The sequence below is a fragment of the Ambystoma mexicanum genome, chromosome 14 (assembly GCF_040938575.1).
Source record: "Ambystoma mexicanum isolate Mex_15411 chromosome 14, UKY_AmexF1_1, whole genome shotgun sequence".
NCBI lineage: Eukaryota > Metazoa > Chordata > Amphibia > Caudata > Ambystomatidae > Ambystoma > Ambystoma mexicanum.
In genome coordinates this window covers 646,276,356-646,288,803 of record NC_090940.1, presented here as the reverse complement: position 1 = coordinate 646,288,803, position 12,448 = coordinate 646,276,356, and the positions used below count along the sequence as shown (strand labels likewise).

Here is a 12,448-nt window from a genome sequence, read left to right as displayed (position 1 = left end):
TGTAATGGAAGAGTAAGTGTTCTACAACCTGTGACTGTCCAGGTGATTTCGACTACAACTCCCATGATCTCCTCCCCTTGACTATGCAGGTTAGGGCTGATGGGCATTGAAGTCCAAAACATCGGTGGAGCCAAAGGGTGCAGATTGCCAGTGGAGTAACTTTGCTGAAAATGTTGGGGGGGGGCATGACATCTGAAGAAAAGCTTCCCCACCCAAATGAATGGGGACAAAATGGTGTGCCATGGAAGTGGGGGGAGGGGTGTGGTCAAACTCCCCTGTCCCCCGCTAAAATTACACCCACGCAGATTCCTACTGCAAGATGTCCGAATGGGTCGTTCTACCAACGAGATCTGAGACATCGCGGGGTGTGGGTTGAGTGAAGTCACAGAAGAGCTTGTGATCACTAAAGGAAGAGTCATATTTTATATCTGCCTCTTCATCATGACTGTACTGACTGCAGCAGAAAACATACTGTCTCTGAGGGCTGGCACCTCCAACCAATGAGCATAGTATGTAGTGTTTGCGGTAAGGCAATATGGCTGCAAGAGGCATTAGAGAAAGTGGGATTTACAGTGTACGGCTGCAACTCGAAAACCAGCTTCTCAACCTGTTAATAAATGGGCCAATCTGTACATAATTTTGCCTAATTCAGCAGGAAGTTGTTTCGCTGTTTTTTTGTGTTTTGGAGTTTTGAAAAACAATTATAAAACAAAACACTACAAAAGAAATGTTTTAACATAAAGATTCAAAAAGTAGGAACATGCTTTACAGAAATGTGTCTTTAACTTTTTGCACTTTTATAAATAGTTTATTTTGCGATTTCATTAGGAAGACTAATGGGAAATGTTTGTTATAGTTTTTTTTTAAACTAAGGGCCACAGTGCTCGGGTTAATATGGTAACTGTTTAAAAGAACAGTAGCATCTTACAGCAGGCACTGCTCTTCAGCTGCCACAGAGTCTGTGTGAAGAAAACACTTTCCATGTTGTGTGCTTGTAATTTGCAATGGCTTTGCTTTAAGTGTCGGTGTATTAAAAGTAAAGTACATTGCACTGACGGTAGAAACTGTCAATACATCTTGCCTGCTAGGGGGCATGGAGAGGTCAGTGTACAATGCGCAGCGATATCTACCTGCCTGCACTTGGGTCAATGGTGGTATTAGTGCATGAAGCAGTCCTCCTCGCCTCCACATCCCAGCCTCGATTTCTCTCCTCCTCTTATGGCTTATTGCCAGTGCCTGTGAGCACTTTTAAGCACCATGCCAGTAGTTAGGTACCCCATTCTGAGGTTTCCCATTGGCTTTCTTGCTGCGATGAAGAGGCTGCTTACTGTGGGTATGGCGACCGGTGCATTGCATGTGATTTAATGAGCCAAGAAGGTGACCTTGGAAGCCTTAATCCGGCCACGCAGGTTCTGTATTTCTTACTGGATGTTCAACATTTTTGGGAAAGCCAGGAAGATATTGTGTCCATCTACTCAGCCTCGCTTCACCTGCCCCTTGGCTTCTGCCAACTGGTCCAGGGGTTCTGGCTGTTGGACCGCGGGGAGACACAGGTAAGATCCTGGCACTTCTCAGGGGCCAGTCTAGGAGAGTCTAATTGGAACCGGCTCCTTTTGGAACATGGCAGCTTTTCCGCCCTCGATGGACGTTCGTGTACATGTTTTGGGCAGCTTTTATGCATGCCTGCGGCCATTGTTCCTGTAGAATGAAAGAAGGTCAGGGGGCTCAGTAGAATCCCCATCGGTGCAATTCTACCAGTCAAGTGGACCAGCAGATAATGAGGGTTTGCCCGCACAAAACAAAAAAAGATTTGCCACTGCACTAATTGCAGAAATGGACGAGTGTGACCCTAGAGTAGCTTAATTACAGGGTGCCCCCTAAATATAGTCTCCAAAAGACCACTCCCAAAGTCCCCCCGTCCTGTTGTCCGACTGCCGCGCAGTTATAACACTGTGGAGTCAAAGGGACTGTCTAGCAATATGGTGAGCTACCCCCTGTGTTTGCAAAAGTGGCGACACATTGCATGCTGGGAGCCAAACATTAAGATCAGTGCTCCGTGAGTTAAATGATACCCCTAGAAAAGGAGATGCTGCCCCCAGCCACATCGAGGGATGACGGGGCAACCTCAATAACTCTCCCCGGCGCCCGATCTCCAGGTGCGGAATAAAGGACCTTTGACCTCAAAGAACTGGAAGCTCTCTTTCACTCTCCCACACTCTCTTCTCTCTCTCTCTCCCACTTCCACACCCTCCAACTCTCTCTCTCTCTCTCTCTCTCTCTCTCTCTCTCTCTCTCCCTCTCTCTCTCCCTCGCCCTCTCTCTTCCCATCTCCCCCACTCTCTTTCACTCTCCCACACTCTCTTTCTCTCTCCCGCTTCCACTCCCTCCAACTCTTTCTCTCTCTCTCTCTCTCTCTCTCTCTTTCCCTCTCTCTCCCCTCTCTCCATCTCCTGCCAACTCTCTCTCTCCCTCTTTCTCTCTCGCTCTTTCTCTCTCTCTCTCTTCTTCTCTCCCTCGCCCTCTCTCCCCATCTCGCCCACTCTCTCTCTCCCACATTCTCTTCTCTTTGTCTCTCCTCCCTCTCCTTCACAGTACCCCTCTCACACACTCTTGCTCTCTCCCTTTCTCCCCCTCTCTCTGTTTCCCTCTCCCTCCAACTCTCTCTCTCTCTCTCTCTCTCTCTCTCTCTCTCTCTTTCTCTCTCTCTCTATTTCTCTCTCTCTCTATCTCGCTTCCTCTCTCTCCCTCTCCCTTCAACTCTCTCTCTCTTTCCCTCTTTTTCTTGGTTTCTCTCTCTCTCCCTGATCCTATCCTCCCACCGCTCTCCATCTCCCTCCCACTCGCTCTCTCACTCTCCGACACTCTCTTCTCTTTGTCTCTCCTCCCTCTCCCTCACAGTACCCCTCTCACACACTCTCCCTTTCTCCCCCTCTCGCTGTTTCCCTCTCCCTACAACTCTTTCTCTCCCTCTCTCTCTCTCGCTCCCTCTCCCTTCAACTCTCTCTCTCTCCCTCTTTTTCCGGTCTCTGTCTCTCTCCCTCATCCTCTCCCTCTCCCGCCCCTCTCCATCTCCCTCCCACTCGCTCTCTCGCTCTCCCATACTCTCTTCTTTGTCTCTCCTCCCTCTCCCTTACAGTTCCCCTCTCACACAATCTCACACTCCCCTTTCTCTCCCTCTCGCACTCCCTCGCCCCCCACTCTCTTGCTATCTCACCGTCCTACTCTCTCGCCCACCCTCTGCCTCACACTATCTCTCTTTCTCTCCCTCTACCTCTCTCTCTCTCTCCCTCTCCTATTCCCTCTCCCTCCCCCACTCTCTCTGCCTCCCATTATCCCTCTCTCGCTCTATCTCTCTTTTTCTCTCGCTCTCCCCCTCTCATTTTCCCTCTCCCTCACCCCCTCTCTCTCCACCCACTCTCCTTCCCTTTTTCTCCTTCCCACTATCTCTCTCTCTCTCTCTCACATTCTCCCACTCTCTCTCTCTCGTTCCTTTCTATTCTTTTTTCATTTTCTCTCTCTCTATGTCTATGTGAGCGAGACTCGTGTAGTGAAGTGCACATTAAAGCTTCCACTCGGATAACAAATCACAGATATCTTGAAAGGGGTGCGAAGGAAAGACCTGTTAAAAAATGAAATTATTTCATTTGCACTAACATTGCAAACTGGTTCATTTTAAAATTGTTCATGTCTATTGATCACATCCAGTATCAGCTGCAGATATAAGCACATGTCAGGAGTTTTACTGAACAGAGCCCATTATGAGAATCTATACTAGCCATTTAAATCATTTTCTGATAGAAGGTTAACATTCCAGGGTGGCCAGTCTGGTACACTCCTGTGATGCTCTTTCACAATCTGCATATGAGTAAGGGGAAAGGGACAACTAGCACCAATGAGGGTTCATGGCTGACTTGCATGAAATTAAAAACCATTTGTGAACCATAGGAATAACTACAAATCTTTGTATTTGACAAGTACGACTGATAACATGGATCTCTGCTTGAATCACTAAGTATGTAATGAATGCACGGGAAGCATGCTCATTTCAATGTTTTCACAACACCCACCCTGATATTGAAACGTGTGTAAACATCAACCATAAAAAAAGATTCAGACAAGAATTACAACGGCCACCAAAGTCCACCAGTTCCAAATGCATTACCCTATATAATAGGATCTGCACTACGTACTTGGATCCGTTAAAGTATACTATTGCATTGTAAGATGGGGCATCCACTTTAAATCAACAATTAATTCTTCTCACCATGTCTCTGGCTGAGTATTAAACTGCCCCCACACCTTGGTTGCTCCAATGCTTCTGAAGATCAGTAATTTCTGCCTGTAAGAAGAAGTCATAGCAATTATGATTAAATGAGCCACTTCCACCCACCTGGAAGGAAAATATTGATTACAACAGTCACTGATCATTCAAGGGTCAGACAGGACCCAGAGGTGGAGTATGCTTGGGAATGCCAACGTTGAGGCTTAACCTATTATCAAAGATGAGGCGTGGCGTACAGTAAAGCCAGCATCCTTCAAACCTCAACTCAACCTCAACCTCACAAATGACAAGTAGAAAAAAGTAACATACACCTCAAGCATAACATGTTTTCTAAAACCACATTACATTAAATATTGAAATAAATACCAATAAAGCACCCATTATTTGACATCAACTCAAAACAGACACCACCAGCCGCACCTTATATCAAATGACCTAAAAATATACATGCAGAATCACAACTTATAATAAACGACCTCAACACTAACACCAACCGTTACTAAAATCGCGAGCCCACAACAACAAAGGTTCTCACTACCATGTTCAACCCACATGTTACAGCAAACAACAACATGGCAAGTGCAAACAAGCACACGCACAGCATCAATATTTAAACTACACATAAAAGGCTATCAACATATCTATGACTCTAGATGGAGGGCCAGGACTGCGTGCTTGCTCACAACAAGAGGCGTTGCTGGGGGCAGGGGGCTGAGGGGCCTATAGCCCCAGGTCTTTGGGTTGTAGCCCTGGACAGAATCTCAGGGGCTACAATCAAAAGGCTAGCTAGCCCCGAGTCCCCACAGACCCGACATCAGCCTAGCCCCGGATCTTTTCCAGACCCCTGCGTCACGACGGTGTTCCCCTCACGCCTTCTGCCCTGAGTAGGATGGAAGATGCCAGCCTCCAGGTAACAGCCTGGAGAGCGTGGTGGCCCCTTTAGAAAGGAAACTGGCAGTGCAGGACTGAGAGCTCAAGAATCTGGCTGTGCTGGTCCAGACCAAGCAAGGCCAGTTAGACTGAGAGGCATTATTTAGTTGAGAGTAGGATGAGGGTCGGTGGCAGTCTGAGGTTGAAGGAAGCTGGTTGCAGAAAGCAGCTTCCCAGTCAAATCTAGTGGTTTCTAGATAAGGAGCCATGCAAACTACCAATCAGTGTCCTCCACTTTATGGAGTGCCCCAGGAAAGCATAACACTCCACTATTTGGAGAACCACCCAACAAGGACTTCGAGAGGTTGGTCTTGGCAGAGTCTCTGTAGGGACTCTGGCATGCACGGAGGTGCATGACTAACGACCTGACTAAAAACTGCTAGAATATCGTTTAATGACCCTGCTGGGCCCCAAGAATTTAAACCAAGTCACCTAAATGCAAGAGTAAGGATGAATAGGGGGCCACGAGAAGTAAGAGTAACAGTCTCTATTGTGTGTTTCCGATGCCCGTCTGTTAGAGCTCACACACAGTGATCCAAAGGTGCCAGAGACCTCACCTCCATGTTCTTCGAGACATATAGCCTAGAACTTGCATCGAGGAACATATGTGCTTGGTATGTTCTTCAGAATCGAAGGAACATAGATTATCCCCTTAAGTGCCAAGGGTGAGGTATCTCGTCCTTGGGATTACCTCCCTGTTGCCAAGGACGAGATACCTCGTCATTGGCACTTATGGGGTTAATGAACAGAAAACGTTAGAAGGCATTGAATGGCGAAATACCAAAATCACCAAAAAAGGCCTCGGCACTGGGGGGAAAACCCATGGCAGTTAAAAAAATTACCCAAGAGGCGAGAGTCATCTCTTCCCCTTAAGTGCGTTGAAATCAACATCATTTTCCAGGACAGATCCGGAGCTTAAAGAGAGACTTGACTGATAAAGGACTAGCCACCGTGTAACAAACAGAGGGCTTGCTAAGTGCTTGCCGATCAAAGAGAAGGTAGGAGTTATACAACCTTTGCGTAAGATCGTTCCTGAGTACGTGCTTCCTTGGTTCAATGATGAATTGCAAAAAGTAGCCGAGGCAGCTTTTGGTGCCGAGAGGCGGGGTGTCTGAGCGCACATCAGCATTGTAAACAACTCATGGTTAGTGGCAGATGATGAATACTTTCAGTGAAGGGGTGTTAACTTCTTTCCTAAATGAGTGCAAGTAACTGGTCATTGCTAGGGAGCCCCAAGTATCATATGAGTGCTCTGGGTCTTCTCTCCCCAAACATTTCATTTTCAATAATTGGCTTAAAATATCAATTTAACAGCACAACCTTTGAGAAAATGGGCCTGAAAGCCATACAAATTACAATCAGTTCCCCAGAGTAACACAGTAAATACTCAAATGGATGCTAGTCCATCAATAGTTGACAAGACAATTTCATAAACATTTAATGATGCAAGTGTTCAGAATATACGCTAGCATTGCCATTGCAAATCATGTTCATGATGCTGTGCCCACAATATATGCCAGAATTGCCACTGCTAAGCACATTCATGAATATGCACTCACAATGTATGGCAGCTTTGCCAATGTATATCTCTTTCACAATACTGATGCACCTGCAATATATGCCAGCGATCATGCTGTAAATCCATTGGATATTGCACTTACCAGACATGTCAGTTTTGCCACTCTACATCCCTTTTATGAAGCCAAGTCGACATATACCAGCACTACCACTGTAATTTACTTTTATGAAGCTACTCCCACAATATGCCAGCATTGCCCAGTAGAGCATTTCCATGAAGATGCACCAATACATGCCAGCATTGGCACAGTAAATCACTTTCATGAAGCTGCACCCACAATAGACACCAGCATAAGTGCAGCTTGACATGTTAATGATGCGCTCCAGCATTGCCGAAGTAATTAATTTTGGCAATGTGCCGCATGCAATGCAGGTTGCATCTGCCCGTGTAAATAACTTTCATTATGAGTTACAAGGAGGAGCCCAACAGGGATGACCACTCCCCCCGCTTCCCCGCCTCTGCCGTTGGTTGCGTAAACACTGGTGTGAGAGATGCTGATTTTGTTAACTTAGAAAGGGGTCCCTGTCCACCAAACGGAACCAGGAAGGCTCTGAAGTACCTGAGGTGTACACAGAATAGCTGAAGCCACGTGGGGGGATTGCAGGGGGGGTGTCAGTCCCACTCTGGGTAAAAAAACGAGGAGTAGAGCGCGGACACACAAATAGTCAGGAGGGCATTAACCCCAAAAACGGTGTCATATTTAAACCACACAGGTCCTTCCAAGAAACAAGGACACCTTGGTTGCAATAGTTATGCACTTCCTTTGTAAGTTCTTATAACGAAAATCCAGTTGCATACTCGAAAGACAATTTTCAGTGCTTATGATTACATATAACTTGAAACCTTGCCGGTCTGTATAGGTGGAGACACGCCTGGTGTAAAGTTACACACGTCATCACTCAATTTGTGCTTATTAGGAGCCTGTTTTAATGAATAAACTGCTGGCGTCAAGTTGTAATTTAATGGTAAACCTTTGGGAACCAGTTTTGTAAATAGAGCTTTCACTTAATACTGTACAGTTTTCTGAACTATTTAGAAGTATTTTTCTCCAAAGGGTTAAAGTTCAAACTAAAGTGTAACACAGCTTTCCTGACTCTTAAGGCTAAAACTCGAACCATAAAGAGAATGTTTTTGTCACTAATTCAAAAATTCTTCAACACAGGCTGGATTAAATAGGATTCTTTCTCCAAGTACCTGGAAACCTTGGCTGCCATGGCAACACACGTGGATCACCAAACTCCTTCTATTTGAGTACGGCGCGCCGCCGCTTGCGCTGAGGTACATTCTGCACGTTCGACCACCTATTGTCAGCCCTGAAGACCTGCGTCTACGCACCCAAGTTCTGCAACTGAACAGGTACTGTGGCAAGCGACAAGTGTCCATGTTTGGCAAGCATGTTTAGTCTTAGAAGCTTCCTTGGCCCTTGGCCCTGCTACCATGAATTCACTCTGAGCCTCACTGCTGAGCAGGAGGGAGCAGAAAATGCATGGCTTCTCCTTAACCTTCTGTGCGCCCCTAAAATGTAGAAACCATTGGACTACACACAGACTCGTCGCCAAATTTCAGCGCCAGATAATTCTGGTACCCAATTATTTTAAAAAGAAAGGGAAAAAACGAGTGTACAAATATATTGGTTGAGAGTAAGTGATCTTAGGTTTGATAAAGGAAAAAACACATTTTCAAGGCTGTCGCGATTAAGACAGGAAGCCGTTGCCCTCAGCGTTGACCCAATCGGTGCGAAAACGCGAAAACAATACAATCTGTTGAAGATATAATGACAGACGACTGGCAAACATCCAATGTATGGCTATCACTTTGGCCAAGGGAGGCATTTTGTTAAAAGCTTGTACAATTTAGAGAATTTAGGCAAGCAAGAGTTGCAGAGTTCAGAGACAGTGAACAGCACATGAAAGGCCGGACACTGAATACTGTTGGATTTTCTGGTGAGATGGATTGTGTAAATATTTAGTTGTTTAGAGAGAGTTGTTGAGCAAATTTCCTACAGTGAAATCCCAATATCACTCATTTTCGCGCCCGTGCTTTGTTTACTGTTGGATTTTCTGTCCCTTGTTGCGCTGCCAGCGTCACTCTGAAGCATCTTAAGGGGGATACGCACCCTTAATTGTTTTTAATACAAAAGAATGGCCGTTTCTTCTTTATAAACACATAACTGTTTATGAAAGAAGGCCAGAAAGCAAGAAGGTATCTAAAACTGGACATGTATCCATTTTTTTGTATGAAAAACAATAGTGTTCCAGGGGCTCTGTTAGACTTCGGTGTCTTCCGGTTTACCCGTCCCTGTCCTTTCCTCTGCTCAGAGAGTTTTACACCCTTCTCCTTTCCCAGTTATTTTCATCCACCCCTTTTGAATGCCCTATTTTTCGCACCCTCTTCGTTTTTGAAGCGAACACACACATCACAGAGTTATAACATGAGTGTCCCCTGGCGATGCTATGGTGTAGATGGTTTGGGTGCAACGCTCAGACCTGATGGCCTATTGGCGTACGGCACTATTTTTATTTTTTTATGTATTTATTGTATTTGTTGGTAGTACCCAGACCCGGAGGTATCACAGCACTAAAGGTGCATGGTTAGGACTCGATGGAAAATAGTGTGCTAATTACATTACATCATAGAACTGGAGTCATAGAAGATAGAGTGGGGACATAACATCTTGGGAATCAATCATTAAGGTAGTTTCGCTACATCACAGATAAGGAGTCAAGTTCAGAATAGGGGGGTCAATCCAAAAATGTACATATATTTGTTGAACGGTGCGGTTTTTAATGTTTTGCGAAAGAGTGCATAGATAGGTCCGTCTTGCATCCCCTGAGGGAGGACTGTGCCAGCCGCCATGCGAAAAGGTAGTGTCCGGATTGAGTTTGACTAAAAGTTGAGCCTCGTCAATATGATTGCAAAATGAAATATTAAAGGGATGAATTCACTTAATCAAGGAAAGGGTGTACCTGCTATCAGGCCCGATCATGCTGTGAAAACCTTGATCAAACTGTGCAGAACTTGGCAGGGCAGTGCAAGCTCACCATTTCACAATTATGCAACAATCTACAAATAAAAGTGAGCCATTCAGATAGCTAGTGACTGGGGCGGGGGGTGGTGAGTTCAGAAGGTTCTGAGTCAACGGCCATGGCCTGACCCGCCACTTTGGTAAACTTGTGCCTTGGAGTTCCCTCCTGCAATGACCAACATGACTATTTCACACCGACTGTCACATGACGGAAGGAGGATAGCTGCAATGGCCGACCGGGGTGAGGGAAGCGGCTGCAACTCCACGCGCCAACTGTGAACGGCACTAGCAGAGCAAAGGAAAAGTGAGGAGTGAGGCTTAGGGTGTGGCCTGTAACCGTGCACGCCTCCTTCGCTTCCGGTCATGCGTCTTTGCCAGCAGGTGGCACAATGCCAGGCACTCTTTTAGGGCGAGGAACTTATTTTGGAGGTGCCCACACAGGCTCTATCTACTTTGGGGCCCTGAGGGATTATGGGACAAAGCACAGCGTAGCCTTCTGCATGGCGGACATCATTACCTGATACCTGTAGAGCTTAATGACATGTCCAATTTTCATTTAGTTGTCGATGGTGATTCTGGCCTCCCCCCAGTGGAAACTGTTGAGAGATGCATATGTGCAACTATGTAGACTGGATTGCATCCAGCTTGTACCACCATGACGGCATAGCATGCACATGACACTTGCATGTTAGTGATATCTCCTACATAGATCACTGCTCGATAAATCGACACTGGTTACAGATGAGTGACTGAAAAGCCACACACATGCATAATGCATTAACCTCTGAAGTCCACGCTTCAGCGCAATGATATGCAATTCTATTTACGCCGCGCTCTCCGCTCGTGTCCCTACAGGTATCACGTGGACGCCGAGATGCTCCTAAGAAGTGTTGCTGGGGAAGAGGACGCGTGTGAATGCTTGCTTCAAGGAGGTCCTAGGACCTGCATGGTAAGAAAACGCGCAACATACCTCAATTTCCTGCGATGCAAGGCTTCACCGGGGCTGCAAGCGCAATGTGTGAGGCATTAATAGCAGCAATAACACCGAAAGAGCAGACTATCCTACCCCGCTCTCTGCTCTGAATCATATGCTATTCCGGTTTCTGTGTGTCAGGAAGGTATCAGTGGAAGAGGCAGCAGTTGTACGACTTAATATTTATTTATTTATTTATTTATTCACATTTGTTGAGCGCACAGCAGACCGAAGGCATCGTGGCGCTTGTTGCAGTGTTTCTTAACCTTGGTTACATACAAATACTGCCCGTGGTTACATTGGACAATGATTGTGCTTTAATAATATACATACATTGAGCATGAGAGAGGTCCGGTGAACATGTTAGTTGAAGAGGGCTGTTTTAAGTTGTTTGCGGAAGGAGAGTAGTGATGTTTCGGCTCTGAGGGTTGTGGGTAGCATGCTGCAGAACTTGGGTGCACGGTAGGCGAAGCCTATACCTCCAGCCTTGGTTCTATTGATGCGTGGTATGGTAAGTTAATACCGCCCCCCCCTCCGCTGTCCCCCTACCTGGTTCCCAGCTTAGTAAGTGCAGAGAGCTATGTGTAATATTGTATTTAGGTGTAATGGGTAAGGCATGGCATTGCTCTTGGTTACTGAATCATAATAACCCAGTGTGGGGTACCAGCTTTTTGACTGTGACCCTCTTTGGAAGTATGGAGGGGAGGTAAAAATATGTCAGTTGTGGTTTTGGCAGCATTGTTACTGCACCACCGTATTACAACTTTGGGGGGCTAGCTGGAAGAAATGCTGCCTGCACTTGCCTGGAGGAATTTCCTCCATAAAAATTGAGGATTTATCCAACGTCTTGGTTACTGATGGCAAAAATTCCTACATACCACAATGGAGGCAAAATATGACTCTTTAATGCGGAATAACAGTGCCAGCCCGCCAGTCATACCATGGTACATTTACCACCGATTTAAAAGAAGTAAATCCCACAAACTCTGAATGGGTCCCTATGTCTGATCCTATGTCTGATCCTCGCTGCATTCAATGGTGCTTTAGGGCCAGTTAGGGGATTCATCCGTAATCGTCCCTTGTTGTGCGTCACCCTCCACCACATCCTTTAGCCTTTAGCCATCATCAGTATTCCTCGGTGCCTATTACCATACCTGCTCCTCAGCACTGAGGGTCCTGATACTCTATGCTTGCAACACAACCTGAGCCCCCCTGCATTGCCCCCCTTGGGCTAAGAAACATCCCTACCAGATGTCTTAAATAGGCGAAGCTGATATAAAATAACCCTTACATAATCCTTTAAAAGTGCCAGCACACTTCTACAGCAGCTGGAGCTTCTGATGGAACTCTGGTGGTCAATGTGTATGACTTCTTCGCAGTGCTGCATTGAGGGCGGTGGAAGTGATGTCATACCTTGATCATTCTAACGTTGCACCGCGTGCGCGGAACACAGCGACTAGACAGATCTGACCCTTTCTCATGTTTGACACATGTTCACAGTTCCCAACTGTACTAGGATACTATTAAAAATGGCTTGTTTCATGCACAAGGCATGTACCAAAAAACAGCCCCATATTGGGCAACTTGCAAACTATCTTTTTTGTGCTAGTGATACTTGTAAACATGCCAATGTGCAAATCCATTCACCATTAAATTTAA

The 12,448-nt window shown here is 46.0% G+C and overlaps 1 protein-coding gene across 1 annotated transcript in view; it reads left to right on the top strand.

Annotated features, from left to right (window-relative positions):
- LOC138527099 (protein ELYS-like) overlaps positions 1-12,448 on the top strand; it is a 510,654-nt gene that overhangs the window by 323,016 nt on the left and 175,190 nt on the right. The window contains exons 18-20 of the mRNA XM_069638141.1: positions 1,410-1,553; positions 7,954-8,147; positions 10,672-10,765. Of these exons, the coding sequence (XP_069494242.1) occupies positions 1,410-1,553; positions 7,954-8,147; positions 10,672-10,765 (432 nt within the window). The remainder of the gene's footprint in view (positions 1-1,409; positions 1,554-7,953; positions 8,148-10,671; positions 10,766-12,448) is intronic.